Genomic DNA, 19,322 nt, shown 5'->3' with positions numbered 1-19,322 from the left:
GTATGATGTGAGGTAGTATACCTGTTAAGTAAAGGTTCCTGACTGGAGTTTTTCCTCTACAGGAGGCAATGTTCTCTGGAGTGAACCGGGACAAATCATGGTTAACACCGTACATCTCTCCACGCGAAGCAGCAATGTAAAACTGATTGGTGAGTGGAGAACCAACATTGATGAACTCAATCTAGAAAGTATTCCAACAGAAAGAAGGTAAGTTAGACAAAAACAATTGGAAAGTAGAAATGACAGCTGTAGTTTACAAGTATTTGTACTCATGACACAGACACAAAAGCTGTAGAAATTTGCAGGACAGGAAGCAACTATTTGGCCCATTACATCAACGCTGCCATGAAAGGATAGTTAGTTAACCCAATTTCCATGTTCTCGGTCTATAGACTAGCATGTTATAGCTCATCCTAGTACATAATGTACAAAATACAATATTGATCTCAATCAGCTTTTCTGCCAGCATTCCAGAGGCTTGCTACTGAATGAGTGGATCAAGATTTTTTTCCCTCAATCACCTTGAACCTATCTACCAATTCACTTAACTCCCTGATGAAGGGTCTCAGCTCAAAAAGTCAACTGCTTATTCATTTCCACAGATCCTGCCTGACCTGCTGAATTCCTCTAGCATTTTGTGTGTGTTGCTCAGGATTTCCAACATCTGCAGAATCTCTTGTATTAATAATTAACTTCTCTGCTAAAAATTAATTTCCTTGTATAAGCCATTTATTTCTCACTGTCAATTAAATATCACCAAAAACTCCCATCCTAGGATGTTTCTTAACTGTTAATCTTTCAATTTATCTTACTGTAGCATAAATAATTTTTTTACCCTTGCAATATATCTATGAAAAACAACTTTCACCATTTAATACTTTATCATTGCAAATACAAGATAGTTTGTTATTATATGATACAAAGTAAGCATACCTTGTCTTTGAGTTGTGGAAAGTACTCAGTAGTTTGGTCAATCAAACTTCTGGCAATATCCGCCTTTAAATTTTCATAGTCTTCTCCTCGCTTCTTCACACGTTCATCTTTCCAGTTTTCAAACCACTCATAACGTACTATGGTCACTATAATCATACTGGATTTGCCTATAAATACAGAAGTAGCTTTTTTATTAAAAAAGCAAGTATTTCTTTGAATTGTGTTTTTCTCATTTTAAGATGAGCAGAATTGTCCTTGCTGATAATATTGTGCTTTTGAAGACTTGAATGCCCAAAAACATGGTCATAACTGGCAAGTTCAGTCCTTCCCCAGGGTGGTGAAGCTACTCCAGTGCAAGCTTCTGAAGTTATGCTTATGGTAAGGGAAACATGATAAGTATTTTGATGTAGCTTGGAAAAGGATGGTTGCTGGTCATTCCTCAATTGTGTTTTGGTCACTTTTCAGATGTGAGCAGTTAATTATGCTGTTAATTATCACTGCAAGTGAATTGATTCTTGGTTTCATCTTAAATCAATGAATGGCATCCATATCTAATAACAGAAACCCAGGCAAGAATGGCTCATATTCCCTTTCCAGCTTTAAGTAGGGCCCCTGATGCCTAAGAGGGATCACCTAATCTTGTGAACAAGACATCAAACCAAAGATCTTCAGATACCTGTTCAACAATGTTATGCTTTCTTAGAGACCTGTTAGGGAGCGACTATAATGCAAGGTGCAATATTGGTGTAAAGCTTTTAAATCAATGCGTGCTGCCAATTACCTTCAAACCTGTCATTCCAAGTAGGATCTTTAGCTGATGGAAAGGATACAAATGTCATTGGACATCTTTCAGTGAAATCTTTATCCTTGAGTGAGAAGTAATTTGTGTATCTGAAATAACACCAATGAAAAGTACAACTAGCACTTTATTCATTTAATAACCTTGGAATTTGCATAGCAGATTGTAATTTAATAATCCAGAAGAAAATTCTTTCTCTCAATCTGTCAGATTCTCAGAATAGTTAAAACATTACATTCAATAATCTTTGAGATGTAACCAGTTAGTAAGTCATCCCCAAGGGTTCCCTCAATATGCCTGCTCTTAATGCAGATAATTCAGAAATCAGGGTCACAGGGACAGGAAATGGCCATACAACATAGAACATAGAATAGTACAGCACATTACAGGCCCTTTGGCCCACAACGTTGTGCGGACCTTCAAACCCTGCCTCCCATATAACCCCCCACCTTAAATTCCTCCATATACCTGTCTAGTAATCTCTTAAACTTCGCTAGTGTATCTACCTCCACCACTGACTCAGACAGTGCATTCCACGCACCAACCACTCTCTGAGTGAAAAACCTTCCTCTAATATCCCCCTTACCTTAAAGCCATGTCCTCTTGTACTAAGCAGTGGTGCCCTGGGGAAGAGGTGCTGGCTGTCCACTCTGTCTATTCCTCTTAATATCTTGTACAGCTCTATCATGTCTCCTCTCATCCTCCTTCTCTCCAAAGAGTAAAGCCCTAGCTCCCTTAATCTCTGATCATAATGCATACTCTCTAAACCAGGCAGCATCCTGGTAAATCTCCTCTGTAGCCTTTCCAATGCTTCCACATCCTTCCTATACTGAGGCGGCCAGAACTGGACACAGTACTCCAAGTGTGGCCTAACTAGAGTTTTATACAGCTGCATCATTACATCGCGACTCTTAAACTCTATCCCTCGACTTATGAAAGCTTTCTTAACTACCCTATCTACCTGTGAGGCAACTTTCAGGGATCTTTGGACATGTACCCCCAGATCCCTCTGCTCCTCCACACTACCAAGTATCCTGCCATTTACTTTGTACTCTGCCTTGGAGTTTGTCCTTCCAAAGTGCACCACCTCACACTTCTCCGGGTTGAACTCCATCTGCCACTTCTCAGCCCACTTCTGCATCCTATCAATGTCTCTCTGCAACCTTTGACAATCCTCTACACTATCTACAACACCACCAACATTTGTGTCATCTGCAAACTTGCCAACCCACCCTTCTACCCCAACATCCAGGTCGTTAATAAAAATCACTAAAAGTAGAGGTCCCAGAACCGATCCTTGTGGGACACCACTAGTCACAACCCTCCAATCTGAATGTACTCCCTCCACCACGACCCTCTGCTTTCTGCAGGCAAGCCAATTCTGAATCCACCTGGCCAAACTTCCCTGGATCCTATGCCTTCTGACTTTCTGAATAAGCCTACCGTGTGGAAACTTGTCAAATGCCTTACTAAGATCCATGTAGATCACATCCACTGCACTACCCTCATCTATATGCCTGGTCACCTCCTCAAAGGACTCTATCAGGCTTGTTAGACACGATCTGCCCTTCACTAAGCCATACTGACTGTCCCTGATCAGACCATGATTCTCTAAATCCCACAGATCCTATCTCTAAGAATCTTTTCCAACAGCTTTCCCACCACAGACGTAAGGCTCACTGGTCTATAATTACCTGGACTATCCCTACTACCTTTTTTGAACAAGGGGACAACATTCGCCTCCCTCCAATCCTCCGGTACCATTCCTGTGGACAACAGGGACATAAAGATCCCAGTCAGAGGTTCAGCAATCTCTTCCCTTGCCTCGTGGAGCAGCCTGGGGAATATTCCGTCAGGCCCCGGGGACTTATCCGTCCTAATGTATTTTAACAACTCCAACACCTCCTCTCCCTTAATATCAACATGCTCCAGAATATCAACCTCACTCATATTGTCCTCACCATCATAAAGTTCCCTCTCAGTGGTGAATACCGAAGAGAAGTATTCATTGAGGACCTCACTCACTTCCATAGCCTCCAGGCACATTTTCCCACCTTTAATCAGTTCTACCTTCACTCCTGTTATCCTTTTGTTCTTCACATAATTGAAGAATGCCTTGGGGTTTTCCTTTACCCTACTCGCCAAGGCCTTCTCATGCCCCCTTCTTGCTCTTCTCAGCCCCTTCTTAAGCTCCTTTCTTGCTACCCTATATTCCTCAATTCCTTGCTTCCTAAACCTCGTGTATGCTGCCTTCTTCCACCTGACTAGATTTTCCACTTCACTTGTCACCCATGGTTCCTTCACCCTACCATCAAATGTTCATTGATATCATGGCAGATCTGTTTCTGTCATTCTTCTTACATAACAGAAATGCCAGTCCTGAAAAATTCTTAGCAATATGCACAAAGATAGCATGGTAGCAAAAGGACAGCACAGTAACGTAATGGCCAGCGCAATACTTTACAGCACCAGCTGTAAGATAGGGGTTCGATTCCCACTGCTGTCTGTAAGCAGTTTGTATATTCTCCCCGTGACCATGTGGGTTTCCTCCAGGTGTTCCTGGATCCCCCCACATTGCAAAGATGTACAATTAAGGTTAGCAAGTTGTGGGCATGCGATGTTGGCACTAGAAGCAAAGCAACACTTGCCCAGCACAATCCTCACATTTGATTTGTCATAAATGATGCATTTTACTAAATGCTCTGACATACAGATGTCTGCCGCTTTTTGAACGTTCGCTCTACGTCACCTCACTGTTATGAAAAACTTACATTAGTTACCTGTTTTCTCTAACAGAAGGTGTTTTCACTGTTATGAAAAAAGGCAGCGTGTGATAAACAGCAGCGCGTGCGCCAAGCAGCCAAGCTCCTCCCCCGGAACTGCATTCTAGCCGGCATTGCTTAAACACGTGCCTGTGAGCATCTGTGCTTTATGACGATTTATTTTGTGCATCCGTTAGCAAGATGAGTTCTAAAGTATCGGAAAAGCCTAAAAGAGTGGGTAAGGGTGTTACAATTAGCGTAAAACTAGACATAATAAAGCGTTTGTGGAAGTTGACGAAGATGATGTTGAAGAGGTTTTGGCATCCCATGACCAAGAACTGACAGATGAAGAGGAAAAGATAATAATTGAAGCCGAACGCAGTAGCGAATGGTCTGAAAGTAACGTCGTCCAGGAACTGAACGTGAAGCCATTGCGTGAGATTTTTGCTGCAATTGACAACGCTGCAATGATTGCAGAAAAGTATGACTTTAATTTTGAAAGGGTACATAGGTTTAGGGCATATTTGCAGGATGGTTTGAGTGCTTACAAAGAGCTGAATGATAGAAAAATGCGCGAGGCTAAGCAGTCAAGCACACTGTCGTTTATCGATCCTCCCACATCAGCCACAGCAGACGACAAAACTTGACCTTCAACATCGAGGCAGGCAGACACAGAAGGTGACCTGCCTGCCCTGATGGAAACAGACGACGATGAGATGACACCCCAATCTCCTCTACCTCCCACCACCCCAACCTCCGACGACTCAGCCTAAACACACCATTATCAGTGTGCTCACTGTCTTCCCAATTCCTGTAAGTGAAACTACACTGGGCATACATTATTTCTACTTTATAACTGATGTGAATTTTTGTATGTTACTTGGTAGCTTCATAGCTTAAATGTTACTGGAAAGAGTGCTTCGGCCGGGAGCGCTTGTGCCGAGTGTTCTTGCCGCGAGCGCTGCTGAGAGCGCTTGTGTGAGATTTTTGCTGTGGTGGACAGCGCTGCAATAATTGCAGAAAAGTATTCCTACATTATATAGGCTGTGTATTTATCAGATCATTCCTGCTTTTACTATATGTTACTGTTATTTTAGGTTTTTATGTGTTATTTGACATGATTTGGTAGGTTATTTTTTGGGTCTGCGAACGCTCACAAATTTTTCCCATATAAATGAATGGTAATTGCTTCTTTTCACTTTACGACATTCTGGCTTACGAACTGTTTCATAGGAACGCTCTACCTTTGAATAGTGGGGGAAACCTGTATAACAAATAAAGTTAATCTTTATTTCTGGTTCTCAGCAAGTTTGTGGATTTCTCAGAGCCACCTCCATGTTCTACCCATTGCTAACAGTTCTCTGTTAATTGTGGGGCTTGAGTGTGCTGGAGTCTACAGGCTAAAACACTGGCAGTTTTGTCCATGAGTTGTGCCACCTGTCTGGCATTATTGATAACAGTGTGCAAGAACAATGGGAGGTGGCTGGGTGGGGAATTGTGGAAGAGAGACCAAATGTTGGTCCCAAGTCTTGACAGACTCCAATTGCAATGCCATGGTGACAAGCGCATAACAGAAAAGAGAGTGGGAGATGTTGGAATGGAGGCTTTACTTAAGTAAACTAATACAAGACCATAAAACAAAGGAGCAGAATGAGGCCATTTGCCCATCAAGTCAACTTTGCCATTGCATCATGGCTGATTTATTATCTCTCTCAACTCCACTCTCATGTCTTCTCCCTGTAACCTTTGACACCCTTAATCAAGAATCTATCAATCTCTCTTTAAATATTCCCAATGATTTAGCCTCTGCAGTCATCTGTGGCAATGAATTCCAGATTCACCATGCTCTGGCTAAAGAAACTCATCTCTGTTCTAAATGAACATTCCTATTCTGAGTCTGTGCCCTCTGGTCCTAGACTCCCCCACTACATGCAACATCCTCTCCATATCCACTCTATCTAGGCCTTTCAATATTTGATAGGTTTTAATGAGATTCCCCCCCCCCCATTCTTCTAAACTCCTGCAAGTACAGACCTACAGCCATCAAACGCTCCTCTCGCATTAACCCTTTCATTCCTGGGATCATTCTTATGAACCTGCTGCTGTGGACAAATGTGAATCAACATGTTTTAATCAGATCTTTGTGTTTCTTGTCTACCTGTACAACTTTCACCCATCATGTGATTTTTTTCATACATCTTTAAAATTCTAATTTTTCATCAATAGAAGCTGAAATTATTTGGATGTGGAATTGAAACTAGTTTGTTTTTAGTTCAGGGAATGGGTGATGTGTCAGTATGTGTAATGAGAAATACACCAAAGGGTTAGGTTGTGATTATACAGGCAATGGGAAAAATGTCCCTCTAGTGTTTGTAGCTCATATACAGGAGATGCCGTATCACTTCACCCTACCACTTTGTTTTTTGGCCCACATCTTCATTATCCTAGTCCTCTACTTGCCTTCATTGGCATCTTGCTCCTTGTTAATTCCATTTTAGTTTTAAAATTACCAGAATGGACTTAGTCCTCCAGTGGGGAGAGAGCTTAGGTCTTAGGGTTGGAGGGATATAGATGTTAGGGTTCGGGGTAGGGTTGGTTCAATGCAAAAGCAGGCCACCCTGATTAAATGAAAGATTATCCTCTTATACCTGCTCTGATTTTCTCAATCTAATCAAGCTATTTTTGGCTTAATTATTGGGCCTAATGTTGATATAGTGGGGAGTATGTTTTTATTGTCTAGCCTATATTTTTAGGCTTCATTTAGGACACGTGTCTGTAGTGTTTCAGTCCATCTTCTCTCTGCTTTTTTTCTTTGAACCTTTGACCAGTTTATGTTAGTTTGCAGGCCCAGGATTTCCACAGAAAGAATTCCACAGTGCAGGAAGTGTCTGCTAACCAGTCTGTTCTGGTTTTGTCTAGTAATATTACTGAGGTACCCTGTAAGCCTTTGTTACCTGTCTCCCCATGCATATTATGTGAGATTGTTTACACTGAATCGTATATACCAGGTTCTACTGTTCACAAGTTATTCTCTGCTCTATCTGGGCCCACTTTCCAGTAGCTCTTTGAGATTCCAACATATTTGCATGTCCTGCAGCTTCTGACCCTACAGTTTGGTACTGACTAGTATGTCCCTAAGTTTTTACCCCTCTTGAATGCTGAAACTATAGTCCATTGACCCAGTGCCCCCCCCCCCCTCTGCTTTGACATCCTCAAAATGGGTTTTGACTGTCCGTGGATATCGTCCACCATCTCTCTGTGTCCTGTTATGAGTGGTAGTCTCCTTGCTATATTGTTCTGTGGTCTGGGATTTGTGGCACTTTTAAACATGTCAAATCTGACTTTTTGAAGTTTTCATCTACTATAGCCCCATGTCTAAGTGCAGTGAAGAGGATAGTAGTGGCCTGGTGAAAGTCCTCAGCCCTGGTACAAATGAGGTGAAACCTTTGTACATTTGACAAAATCTGCGAAAGTGTGTTTGGGATGGTAGCTACTTGTATGCAGGAGGGTGTGGGTGTCTGTGGTTTTAAAAAAAAAATACTTTGGTGGCTAGTTTCTGGCTACCATTTTCTGGTGCTAGTTTAAGCACCATGCTGTCCAGGAAATCAGTACTCTTCCTGCTTGTTGCAGCCTTAACTTTAATGGATGGATCATAAGTGTCCAGGATTTGGATGAATTCTTCCAATTCTGACTCACAATGTGTTCACACACCCCAGATGTTGTCCAAGTATCTGTACAGGCATATGGCTTTTTTCGGGCCCTTAGGATAAAATATTTTCTCCCACTTTGCCATGTATATATTGGCAAGGCTGGAGCAAACTTCTTTCCCATTGCTATGCCCTTAACTTGGAAGTAGGATTCATCATTGAATTCAAAGTCATTCTTTGCCAGGCTGACATAAAGGAGTTTTACCAAGGCTTCGTCCAGTCTCTCTGGATGAGGGTTTTACCGGAGGATACCCCCGTTTGAAAGTCTATACACCAATATAGAAACAATGCCCATGGCAAAAAGTATAGCCTCCAGGGGCACTGACATAGAATTGACTACCTGGATGAAATGGCAAGTGTCCTTGATGTAGCTGGGGTGGTTTTTCCATAGCTGGTTAAGGAAAGCATCCATGTACTTAGCTGTCCTGTGTGACTCATTGCCAGTCTAAGACGATGGGCTTGCCGGAAGGTATTTTCCAGGAACGGTTCAGCAGTCTGTGTTCTTGCATATTTTGGGGAGAGTACACAACTTCCATACCCATGGCTGTGTCCCTGTCAGATACTCCACTTGTTTTTCTTTAAGATAGTTAGCCCTCTTCAGTTCTTCCAAAATGTTCTTAATTTTCTCCTGTGTTTACTCGTGCATGGGTTCCTGCAGTTTAATGTAGAGTTCTGGGTTGTTTAATTGTCTGTGTGCCTCTAACAGGTATTGTTGCCTCTACTGCTCTCTTTATCTGCTAGTTTGATAACAATCTCATTTCCACTAAGCCAGGGGTGTCAAACTCATTTTAGGTCACGGGCTGGATTGAGAAAAATGCGACTTCATGCGGGCCGGACCAGTTGTGCACGCGCGAATGCACACGTGCGTGCTCCCACAGCTTTTGTTGCCTTCATTTTTTCAACCTGCTCTCATGTGTCTCAGTCTCTGCTATATCTAAAATTGTTTCACTTTACGAATTTCATTTTTTATGAAGCAGATTGCCTAGCAAGCATTCTTTTTATGATTGGTATTAACTTACAGACGTAGATTACAAGAAAGTAGGCAACGAGAAAGAAACAATGCTATTTCGGCTAAGATTGTTTTGGGAGCCATACCTTTTCCATTAATAAACCGTTTGAAATCAAGCATTAGCAAACACAAATGTAGACCTAACGCAGGGGTGTCAAACTCAAATACACAGTGAGCCAAAATTTAAAAATTGGTACAAGTCGAGGGCCGGACTGGTTCAGCGTTTATTGCAAAACTTATTGACATGAATTTATTACACATATTAACCTGGAACTAACAAAGCTTAGGTTATTGCCTACAAAAACAACATTGAACATTAAATAAATAAAAAATCAGTTGCATTTATTTCTTATGGCTTTATCTGCAGCTTTTCCAGAATAATTTCTAATGAAAACATTTTTCCACAGGCCAACACTCTGTGATTCACACTAGTCTAAGCCAGATACTTGGTATCTCATCTTGGATGCAAGTTCATCAATGTTTGGAGTCAGGCTCTGAGCTGAGGAAATCCTCAGAATTGAGTGAAGGTGTTCATCAGAAAGACGACTCCTGTGTGGATGTTTTGTTTATCTTCATCAAAGAGAACAGTTGTTCAGTCAGATATGTGCTGCCAAACATAGAGAGCATTTGGGCAGCTTGGGTACGCAGCTGGGGCATTGTGTCAGGAATGAAACATAGAAACTGTGCAGCGCCCACCGAGTCATACTTTGCCTTGAGTGTGTCACCACATTGGAGTTCAAACAGCTCCATTTGTATGTTGGTTGGTGCGCTTTCCACGTCAGCTGCAAATGGATTACTGAGCAGTTCAAACCTGCTTTTTTGGGCTTCAAAGTCGGCAAATCGCCGTGTGAAGTCGGCACCAAGTATGCTAAGTTTTTCGGCAAACTTTGCACGTGGGAACACTGCGGTAGAAACCTGCTCTTTCATAGTTTGGCAACACGGAAAATGGCTCAAGTTTTCTTGCTGCATCTGCGTCTCCCACAGGCGCAGCTTGGTTTTAAAAGCCCTCACTGCAGTGTACATGTCTGTGATCACACGACCCCGCCCCTGAAGCTGCAGGTTGAGCGCATTGAGATGGCTCGTGATGTCACACAGAAACGCCATTTCACAAAGCAACTTTTTATCCCGGAGCTCTGTTGTGTCTTTCCCTTTGCTTTCCACGAACTGACAGATCTCCTCATGCAACTCGAGACATCTTTTCAGCACTTTTCCTTGGCTTAACCATCGCACCTCTGTGTGATAGGGCAAATCATTATATTCTGAACCCAACTCCTCCAGAAACGACTTGAATTCACGGTGATTTAAACCTTTGGCTCTTATGAAGTTAACTGCTCGTGTTATGGTGCTCATTATATGTTCCATTTTCAAGGCTTTGCCACACAACGATTCCTGGTGTATGATGCAGTGATAAGCTGTCAGCTCACCTGCGCCGTTTTCCTCCCGCATCTTCTCCTGGATCCTGCCCACCAATCCACTCTTTTGACCGCACATCGCGGGCTTCTGTTTCTTGTCCAGATGCTTGTATTTGTCGTGGTGTTTCGTTTCATAGTGTCGTCTTACGTTATATTCTTTAATTACAGCCACACTGTCTCCACACACAAGACAAACAGGTTTGCCCTTTATATCTGCGAACATATACTCTGCCTCCCACCTGCCTTGAAAACCCCTGTTTTCAAAGTCCACCTTTCGTTCAGCCATTTTTGGGGTGAGGGATAGCTGAAAGTTGACCACACGTGACTAGCGCCATAAGGATGCTGATGAGAGAGTAAGGCAAGCGCGAGCAATGCACTGGCAGTGCATTGTGGGATTTGTAGTATTAGTGGTGCATGCAATATACCGGTGGGCCAGCTCTAATAGAAAAAAAATTTATTCATTAATGATATTCAGGAAATAAACCAGGGAAACCGAATAAACACTAAAAACCCTGAAAACCTGGTACCTGAATAAACTCAGCATTAGCCATATCATATGCCATAGGCGCTTCGATTACTGGGGCCAGCTTTAATAGTAATTAGATATTATCTCGCGGGCCAAAGATAATTCTACCGTGGGCCTTGAGTTTGACATATATGCTCTAAGCTCTTTCAGGGCTGCTCTCTCTTTCCTAGTTAGATTAGGTTTATCCCAAATACACCAAAGTTTTGGGTTAGGGTTCTGTCCAGTTTCTCTCCGTTCTTGGGTTGGCAACTTTGATTGGATTCATCATGATTGCACAGTTGAAATTGAAGTTCAAATTTATTGTCATTCCAACATACACATGTATACAGCTACATGAAACAATTCCTATGGGGCCAAGATGCAAAACAGAGTGCATATAGTCACACACACATCACAAAATAACATCAAGTCCCTGAGAGGCATGGCCTGAAGATTGACAAAATGTGAGGTATGTGTTTATGTAAGGCAGTGTAATGTTACTGACACTATTATAATAAAACAAGCAGCAGTATAAATACGTGAAACAGCAGCAATAGAAGATGAAAGGTGACCAGTGCAGAATGAGTGTGTCCATGAGTTGAGGAGCTGGGAGTAGGGGCAGTGTGTTAAGACGACTAATACTCTGGGGGAAGCAGCTGTTACCCAGCCTGACAGTTCTGGTTCCTATTATGCAGTACCTTCTGCCTGTGGTCATCCATCCTACCATAACTTTTCCTTGCATTCAATATTTTTATAACCAATAAATGAAAGTGTTCAAAGAAAATTGGAAACAAGTTATAGTAACGAGTCAATAATTTTCCTCACAGCTGCTCACAGCATGACCAGATTGAAATACTGTATATAAACCATTTGAGATTCCAAGTCATTTCAAGAATATCAGTAATACTTCCTCATAATAAAGCAAGCCAAAATCAGGGCACTGCCTCAGAATTAAGGGACATCCTTTTGGAACAGAGATGAGGAAGAATTTCTGTCCCCAGTGGTGAATCTGTGGAATTCGCTGCCACAGATGGTTGTGGAGGCCAAATCATTGGGTATATTTGAGTCAGAGATTGACTGGTTCTTGATCAGCTTACAAGAAGGCAGGAGAATAGGGTTAAGAGAGATAACAGATCAGCCATGATGGAATAGCGGTGCAGTCTTGATAGGCCAAATGAGCTAGTTCTGCTCCTACGTATTATAGTTTTATGGTTTATATTGTGAACCACATTCATGCTATTTCACAAAATTCAATCTAACGAATATAGGAAAGTTATCTACTAGAAGTTTTGTCATCATTTAAAGCACTAGATTGACTTACAGCTCATCAATATCATTCTCCTCAAAGAACCAGTAATTTGCTGCTTTCAACCCCAACTCTTCTGCAGTACCATTAAGGCCAACAAATACGCTTAATCCTCCCACTCCATGGTGTAGTGAGCTCAGCAGTGCCTGGATTGCTGTGGAGCCAACAGAGAAGATTAATTACCATCAGATCTGCCTACCACTGAAGTAATTATTTTCATGCTCCCAGATATTATTGGCAAGTCTAACAGGATTGTTTTTTCTGTTGCCTTGATCTAAAATGCCATCAAGACAATGATAAATGGCTAAAAAACCACTGTGAGTTCCTCAGAAATGACCAAGATGGAGCTCAGCCAGACCACTGGACATCAGCCAAACACAAGACAATGGTGGTATGCTAATAGGCCTACATCAAACCAGGCAATACTGTTTAAGTTATTTTGCACCATTGTTGCTGAGATCATAGAAGCTTGCAGTCCAAAGCAACACATACAAGATACTGAAGGAACTTAGCAGGTCAGAAATGAACAAACAGCCGACGTTTCAGGCCAAGACCCTTCTTCAGCTTCCAGTCCAGGCTATTCTGGCCTGGCCTGGAAACTGAAGAAGAACATGGTCACAGACATACTTGTTCGATCAATAATTGGGATAGTGGAATACTCCCTCTCGTAGTATTTGGGAAGCAGGGAGACCTCCAGTGTCCCTGAGGTCTACAATTGCAAGATGTGCACCCAGCTGCAGTTTCTAAAACTCTGCATTGAGGAGTTGGAGCTGAATGAACTCCGGATCATTCAGGAGGCTGAAGGGGTAATAAATAGGACATAGAGAGGGAGTTACACCCAAGGTATAGGACACAAGAAACTGGGTGATGAGCAGGAAGGAGCAAGGGGTTAAGGAGCCAGTGCAGAGTATCCCTATGGCCATCCCCTTCAGCAACAGGTATATCACATTGGATACTTTTTTTTGGGGGGGTGGGGGTGTGAAGGGGTGACCTAACACAGGAAAGTCACAGTGGTCATGTCTCTGGCATTGAGTCCAGCTCCATGACTCAAAAGGGAAAGTGGGGAGAAAAAGAAGAGGCACATTGTGGTGAGAGGCAATTCATTAGTTAGGGGAATGGACCAGGAAGTTCTGTGGGTGAGAATGAGGTTCACGGATGGTATGTTGCCTCCTGGGTTCCAGGGCCAGGGACATCTCAGATCAAGGGGATGAACAGAGTAAGTATGGTACAGCACTAGGAGTATGGTAGAAGCTCCAGGTGTCAGGGTTCATGAAGTATGTGAAGTCACCATAACTAGATAGAAGGTTCTTGGGAAACTGAAAGGTCTGTCGGTAGATAAGTCACTTGGACCAGATGGACTACACCCCAGGATTCTGAAAGAGGTGGCTGAAGAGATCACGGAGACATTAGTAAATCCCTTTCAAGAATCACTAGATCTGGAAGGCTTGAAAATTGCTGATGTCACTCCACTCTTCAAGAAGGGAGAGAGGCAGAAGAAAGGAAACTATAGGCCAGTTAGTCTAACATCAGTGGTTGGGAAGATGTTGGGAGTCGATTATTGAGGATGAGGTCTCATGGTGCATGATAAAATAGGACATAGTCAGCATAGATTCCTCAAGGGAAAATCGTGCCTAAACCTGTTGGAATTCTTTGATAAAAATAACAAGCAGGATAGACAAAGGAGAATCAGTTGATGTGTATACTTGGATTTTCAGAAGGCCTTTGACAAGGTGCCACACATGAGGCTGCTTAACAAGCTATGAACCCATGGTATTACAGGAAAGATTCTTTTTACGTTACATGTCAATGACTTGGATGATGGAATTGATGGCTTTGTTGCAAAGTTTGCTGATGATATAAAGATACATGGAGCAGCAGGTGTTTTTGAGGAAATAAAGAGACTACAGAAGGACTCAAGAGTAGAAGAATAGGCAAAGATGTGGCAGATGGAATAGTGTTGGGAAGAGTATGGTTATGCACTCTGGTAGAAGTGAAAGGGTTGACTATTTCCCAACTAGAGAGAAAATACAAAAAATGGAGGTGCAAAAGGACTTGGGAGTCTTTGTGCAGAATTCCTTAAAGATTCACTTGCAGGTTGAGTCTGTGGTGAGGAAGGCAATTGCAATGTTAGCATTCATTTCAAGAAGACTAGAATATAAAAGAATGTAATGTTGAGACGTTATAAAGCACTGGTGAGGCCTCACTTGGCATATTGTGAGCAGGTTTGGGCCCCTTATCTTAGAAAAAATGTGCTGGAGCTGGAGAGCATTCAAAGGAAGTTCACAAAAATGATTCCAGGATTGAATGACTTGTTATATGAAGAGCGTTTGTTAGCTCTGGGCCTGTATTCACCAGAATTCAGAAGTACGAGGGGTGACCTAATTGAAACCTATTGAATGGTGAAAGGTCTTGATAGAGTGGATGTGGAGAGGATGTTTCCTATAGCAGGACAGTGCAAGACCAGAGGACATAGCTTCAGAATAGAACAGAGATGAGAAGCAATTTCTTTAGCCAGAGAGGAATTCATGGAATCTGTGAATCTGTGGAATTCATTGCCACAGGGAACCGTGAAGGCCAAGTTTTTAATGTTTATTTCAGGCAGAGACTGATTGATTCTTGATTAGTCAGTGCATGAAGGGATACGGGGAGAAGGCCCGAGATTGAGACTGAGAGTAAAATTGGATCAGCTATGATGAAGTGGTGGAGCAGACTCAATGGGCCGACAGGGCTAATTCTGCTCCTATGTCTTATATGTGTACCAAGAGTCTGCCCTCACAACATTGATTTTGGGTGCCTGGGATCGCTGTACTTAGAAGTTTTTAGACCATCCTTGTGAATTGCTTCACAAGGATGCTGAGCATCTCCCATCATAGATATTGTAGAATGGAAGGACAAGTTTTCTTCAGTATTTTGAGTCTGACAACGTCACTATAACTACAGAAATTTTATTGAATCATCTGCTGTTAACTTTGATCTAAAGACTATAAAACATGAAGTGATTTCTGTTAACTTTGATCTAAAGACTATAAAACATGAAGTGATTTGAGTTTAGAGAGACTCAAATGAGAATATATCCAGGAGAATGTTTGCTTGTTGAGCTGAATAAACCTTTTATATCAACCAGCTTCAAATATCTCTCTAGTTCACAGTCTCAACACTCACCACTCTTACATTCCAGACAAAGGGACTGCTTTTAAAGCAGGCAGATTGTAATTCATGTTCCTTTTGACAAAACAGTGAATTGAAATTTAATTTTAAACAATGCATCTTACCACCAGTGCTCTTTGCTATAATGATTTGGTCATTTCTTCCAATACTAGGCTCAGTGACTAGGCAACATTTTTCATATGCCTCTAGAACATGAGCCCAGCCAACGCCATCATTTCCATTATTCAACAAGCCAAATTAAACTGGTGGCTCCTCAACCTCGCACAATAATCCTTCTGAACAATAAATTGCTCACTCCCCTCACTGAGCTATTATGAGGCACAATGGCACAGAGATTAGCACAAAGCTTTACAGTACCAGGGTTCAATTCCTGACACTGTCTGTAAGGAGTATGTACATTCTCCGTGACCTCGGGTTTCCTCCAGGTGCTCTGGTTTCCTCCCACAGTCCAGAGACCCACCAGTTGATAGGTTAATTGGTCATTGTACATTGTCCCATGATTAGGACAGGGTTAAATCGGTGGGCACTGCTCAAAGGGTCAGAAGGGCCAACTCCAGATTGTATCTTAATAAAGTAACAAGTCAGTTGATTTGAACCTGGCCATATGACTGGCATATTTTGAAATAAATAAGTCACAAGAACAAAGATCCACAGTCAATCACAGCCATTTTCTAAACCTTTGGAACCTTCAAGTAAACAAAAAAAAACAGGAAGGCAAACTATGTTATAGGTTGCAGACACCAAAAAGGGGAAGTAGTATCATTATTTAGTATTAATCATATAAAAGCAAGAATTTTACTGCTGAGGCTCTACAAGGTGTTGGTTAGACCACATTTGGAATTATGTAAGCAATTTTAGGCCTGTATTTAAGGAAAGATGTGCTGGCTCTGGAGAATGTCTAGAGAATGTCTAGAAGAGGCTCACAAGAATGATCTGGACATGCCCTAGTTTGGAAAAATACTGGAAAGATGTCTTCCAAACTCCATCTCAAATACTTAATTACAATCTGGAACCTAACCCTATGATTGTTCTTCTCAGCACCTCCAGAGAGGGGACATGCACCCAAGTCTGATCAAACATCGCACACTGTGTTTTGCTTCTCTGTTGGCCAGGCACACAGTTTTGCTCCAGTGAAGGGATGCTGCCCTGCCCCCCCACGCTCAGTGGCTCAGGGACATCACGTCCAGTCTACAGCTTGAGAAGATCCACTACTCAATCCAGAAATAAAGTTCTAAAAGGTGTGGGGACCCTTTCTCGAATATTTTCAAAATTCCCAGCCAGATTAAAGGTCCATTCTTTCTCCCTTTCCTCAGTACATAAATCCCTGACCTCCAGCATTTTCTAGTAAAACACTTCAGACTCAGATTAGTTATCATACAACAGCCTATGTATTAGAAAAATACACCTCTATACCAACGCAGCTCTGTGGGGACAAAGGTTCTGTTTACCCCTGTTTGCTAATGCACTGATGGCTCAGAGTTGGGGACTGGGAGGGGTGGGGTGATAATGTTTGTACACTGGGTGCATCTCTTACATGAATGTGAATTGTACATTTGTTATGCACTGCACAATTCTCCTTTACACTATATTCTCTTTATTTTAAAAAAAACATTAAAAATATTTGGGGAATAAAGGGCTCAATGTACAAGAACCATTTGATCTCACTCAGCTGTACCTGATGCTGTTCAGAAGGACAAGGGGGATCTCATTGAAATCTACCAAATATTGAAAGACATGAATACTGTGAACGTGGAGAGGATGTTTCCTTTAGTAGGAGAGCCTAGGACCTGAGGGCATAGCCTTTGAATAAAGGGACATGTCTTTAAAACTGAGATGAAAAGGAATTTCTTCAGCCAGAGGGCTGTGAATCTCTAGGACTTGTTGCCACAGAGGGCTGTGGAGGCAAAGTCATTGGACGCATTCAAGGCAGAGCTTGATAGGTTTTTTAAAAACACAAAAGATATGGCAGATGCTGTAAATCTCAAGCATCTCATACACACAAAATGCTGGAGGAACTCTGAGTCAGGCGGCATCTATGGAGAGTCTATATCCCTCCATAGATGTTGCCTGACTTGCTGAGTTCCTCCAGTATTTTGTGTATCTTAGTAGGTTCTTGATTGGTAAAGGAGTTAACAGGTTACATGCAGAAGACAATAATGGGGCTGGGGAGAAAAAAAGCCTGATGGAGCAGACTCAATGGGCTGAATGATCTAATTCTCCATCTTATCAAACAATTCAGTAAGTGAGAAAAATTGAAATAATCAGTTATGTCCCAGTTGGTCCTGAATCACTTGCTTTAAACTGTATACTTGCTTGTCTCTGTATATTTTGCAATCAAGAAGTTCTCTTATGCACACACCTGGTTTACTCTGCACTTCACGTGGCAATAGTTCCTCATAGGTATTAAATACTCCTGCATCAGAAATCACAATGGGAGCAAACAGGTTTATTTCATCCTCACCCTTCTTCACAGTCACACCTACCAAGGAAGGATAAAACTTGATTAGCAAAAAATAAATCAAATGTACTTTGTCTTCCTCCTCAGTGACAAACAAAAGCATTGAATTCACACCTACCATATGCTGCGCCTTCATCATTTACTAATATACGCCGAACAGGTGCCCTCACAAGGACATCTCCTCCACTTTTCCTGATAACTGGGATTATGTGAAAGGCTATCTCGCTAGCCCCTCCTTTTGGGTACCATGCACCTTTCTGGTAATGCTGAGCAACCACGGCATGCATCACAACGCTGGCATCTCTGGGCATGACTCCTGTGGAAAGCAAACAGATCTCCAGCAAGAGCAGTGAATATGCAAATACACAATGGGTTTACCAAAAGTCTATAGAATCCAAGCTGCAGACCATTTCCTAAAATTAAATTACATGTCTGAACTAAAATTCTGAAGCTTTTTGTCAGTAATTAACCATTATTCTAGACCATTGAGCAACAACTGTGTTTGCGTCACACAAACCAAATGCAAATGACAGCCAAACATGCATAAATTTAAGAGAACAACTCCACTCCTTATCTGAACTCCATCCAAGCCGCAAATAATAGTGCCTGTGGGTCATTAAATAGTTTGGATAATTTATCAGGCAATATCAAGAAGTTATACAGGTCCTCCCCTGGTTACAAATACCTGACTTACGGACAGCCCATACCGATGAATGAGTGTTTGGGAGACCAGTGGGATAGATTTGCCAGCTGCTGTGGGGCTGCAGGTATTTTCTGCTTGGCACCTGGTTCATGGCAGCATCAGTGCATCTTGCAGGAAGATCTGAATGGTTCAGTTAAACACCCTGGTTTAATTACCGCTGCCCTTGGCTGGTTTGCATTTTTATTTGAACATATAGTCAAGCAGCCACATTTCCAGTTTGCAAGTTGTGCAGGGTTCGAACATTTCTTAGTAACGGAACCCTCTCGTAACCTGGGAAAGAGTGTGACAAGTTCTAAGGACTTGAAAGCAGAGGTAAACAGGCGAAGAAAGCAAATGTGAACTGATAAAAGGAAAACCTATTGGAAGCTGGGATTATTCTTGCTAACTCTTCAGTCACAATGAGTGAAAATACTTATTAAGTAGGGATAACACTTCTATCTGCCGTCCCATTAAGAGGCACAGTGATCCAACTGGTAGAGCCACTGTTTCACAGCATCAGAGATCCCTGTTAAATCCTGACCTCAGGTGTCATCTGTGCAGAACTCGCACATTCTCTCTGA

At 42.0% G+C, this 19,322-nt stretch overlaps 1 protein-coding gene across 2 annotated transcripts in view; it reads right to left on the bottom strand.

Annotated features, from left to right (window-relative positions):
* LOC132384916 (all-trans-retinol 13,14-reductase-like) overlaps window positions 1-19,322 on the bottom strand; it is a 42,300-nt gene that overhangs the window by 10,476 nt on the left and 12,502 nt on the right. For both annotated transcript variants that reach the window (XM_059956548.1, XM_059956547.1), the window contains exons 5-10: window positions 18,178-18,375; window positions 17,961-18,080; window positions 12,449-12,587; window positions 1,715-1,824; window positions 934-1,100; window positions 22-181 (exon numbers count right to left, since the gene is read on the bottom strand). In XM_059956548.1, coding sequence (XP_059812531.1) covers window positions 22-181; window positions 934-1,100; window positions 1,715-1,824; window positions 12,449-12,587; window positions 17,961-18,080; window positions 18,178-18,375 — 894 coding nt within the window. The remainder of the gene's footprint in view (window positions 1-21; window positions 182-933; window positions 1,101-1,714; window positions 1,825-12,448; window positions 12,588-17,960; window positions 18,081-18,177; window positions 18,376-19,322) is intronic.

The sequence above is a fragment of the Hypanus sabinus genome, chromosome X1 (assembly GCF_030144855.1).
Source record: "Hypanus sabinus isolate sHypSab1 chromosome X1, sHypSab1.hap1, whole genome shotgun sequence".
NCBI lineage: Eukaryota > Metazoa > Chordata > Chondrichthyes > Myliobatiformes > Dasyatidae > Hypanus > Hypanus sabinus.
This window is presented reverse-complemented; position numbering and strand designations above follow the sequence as displayed.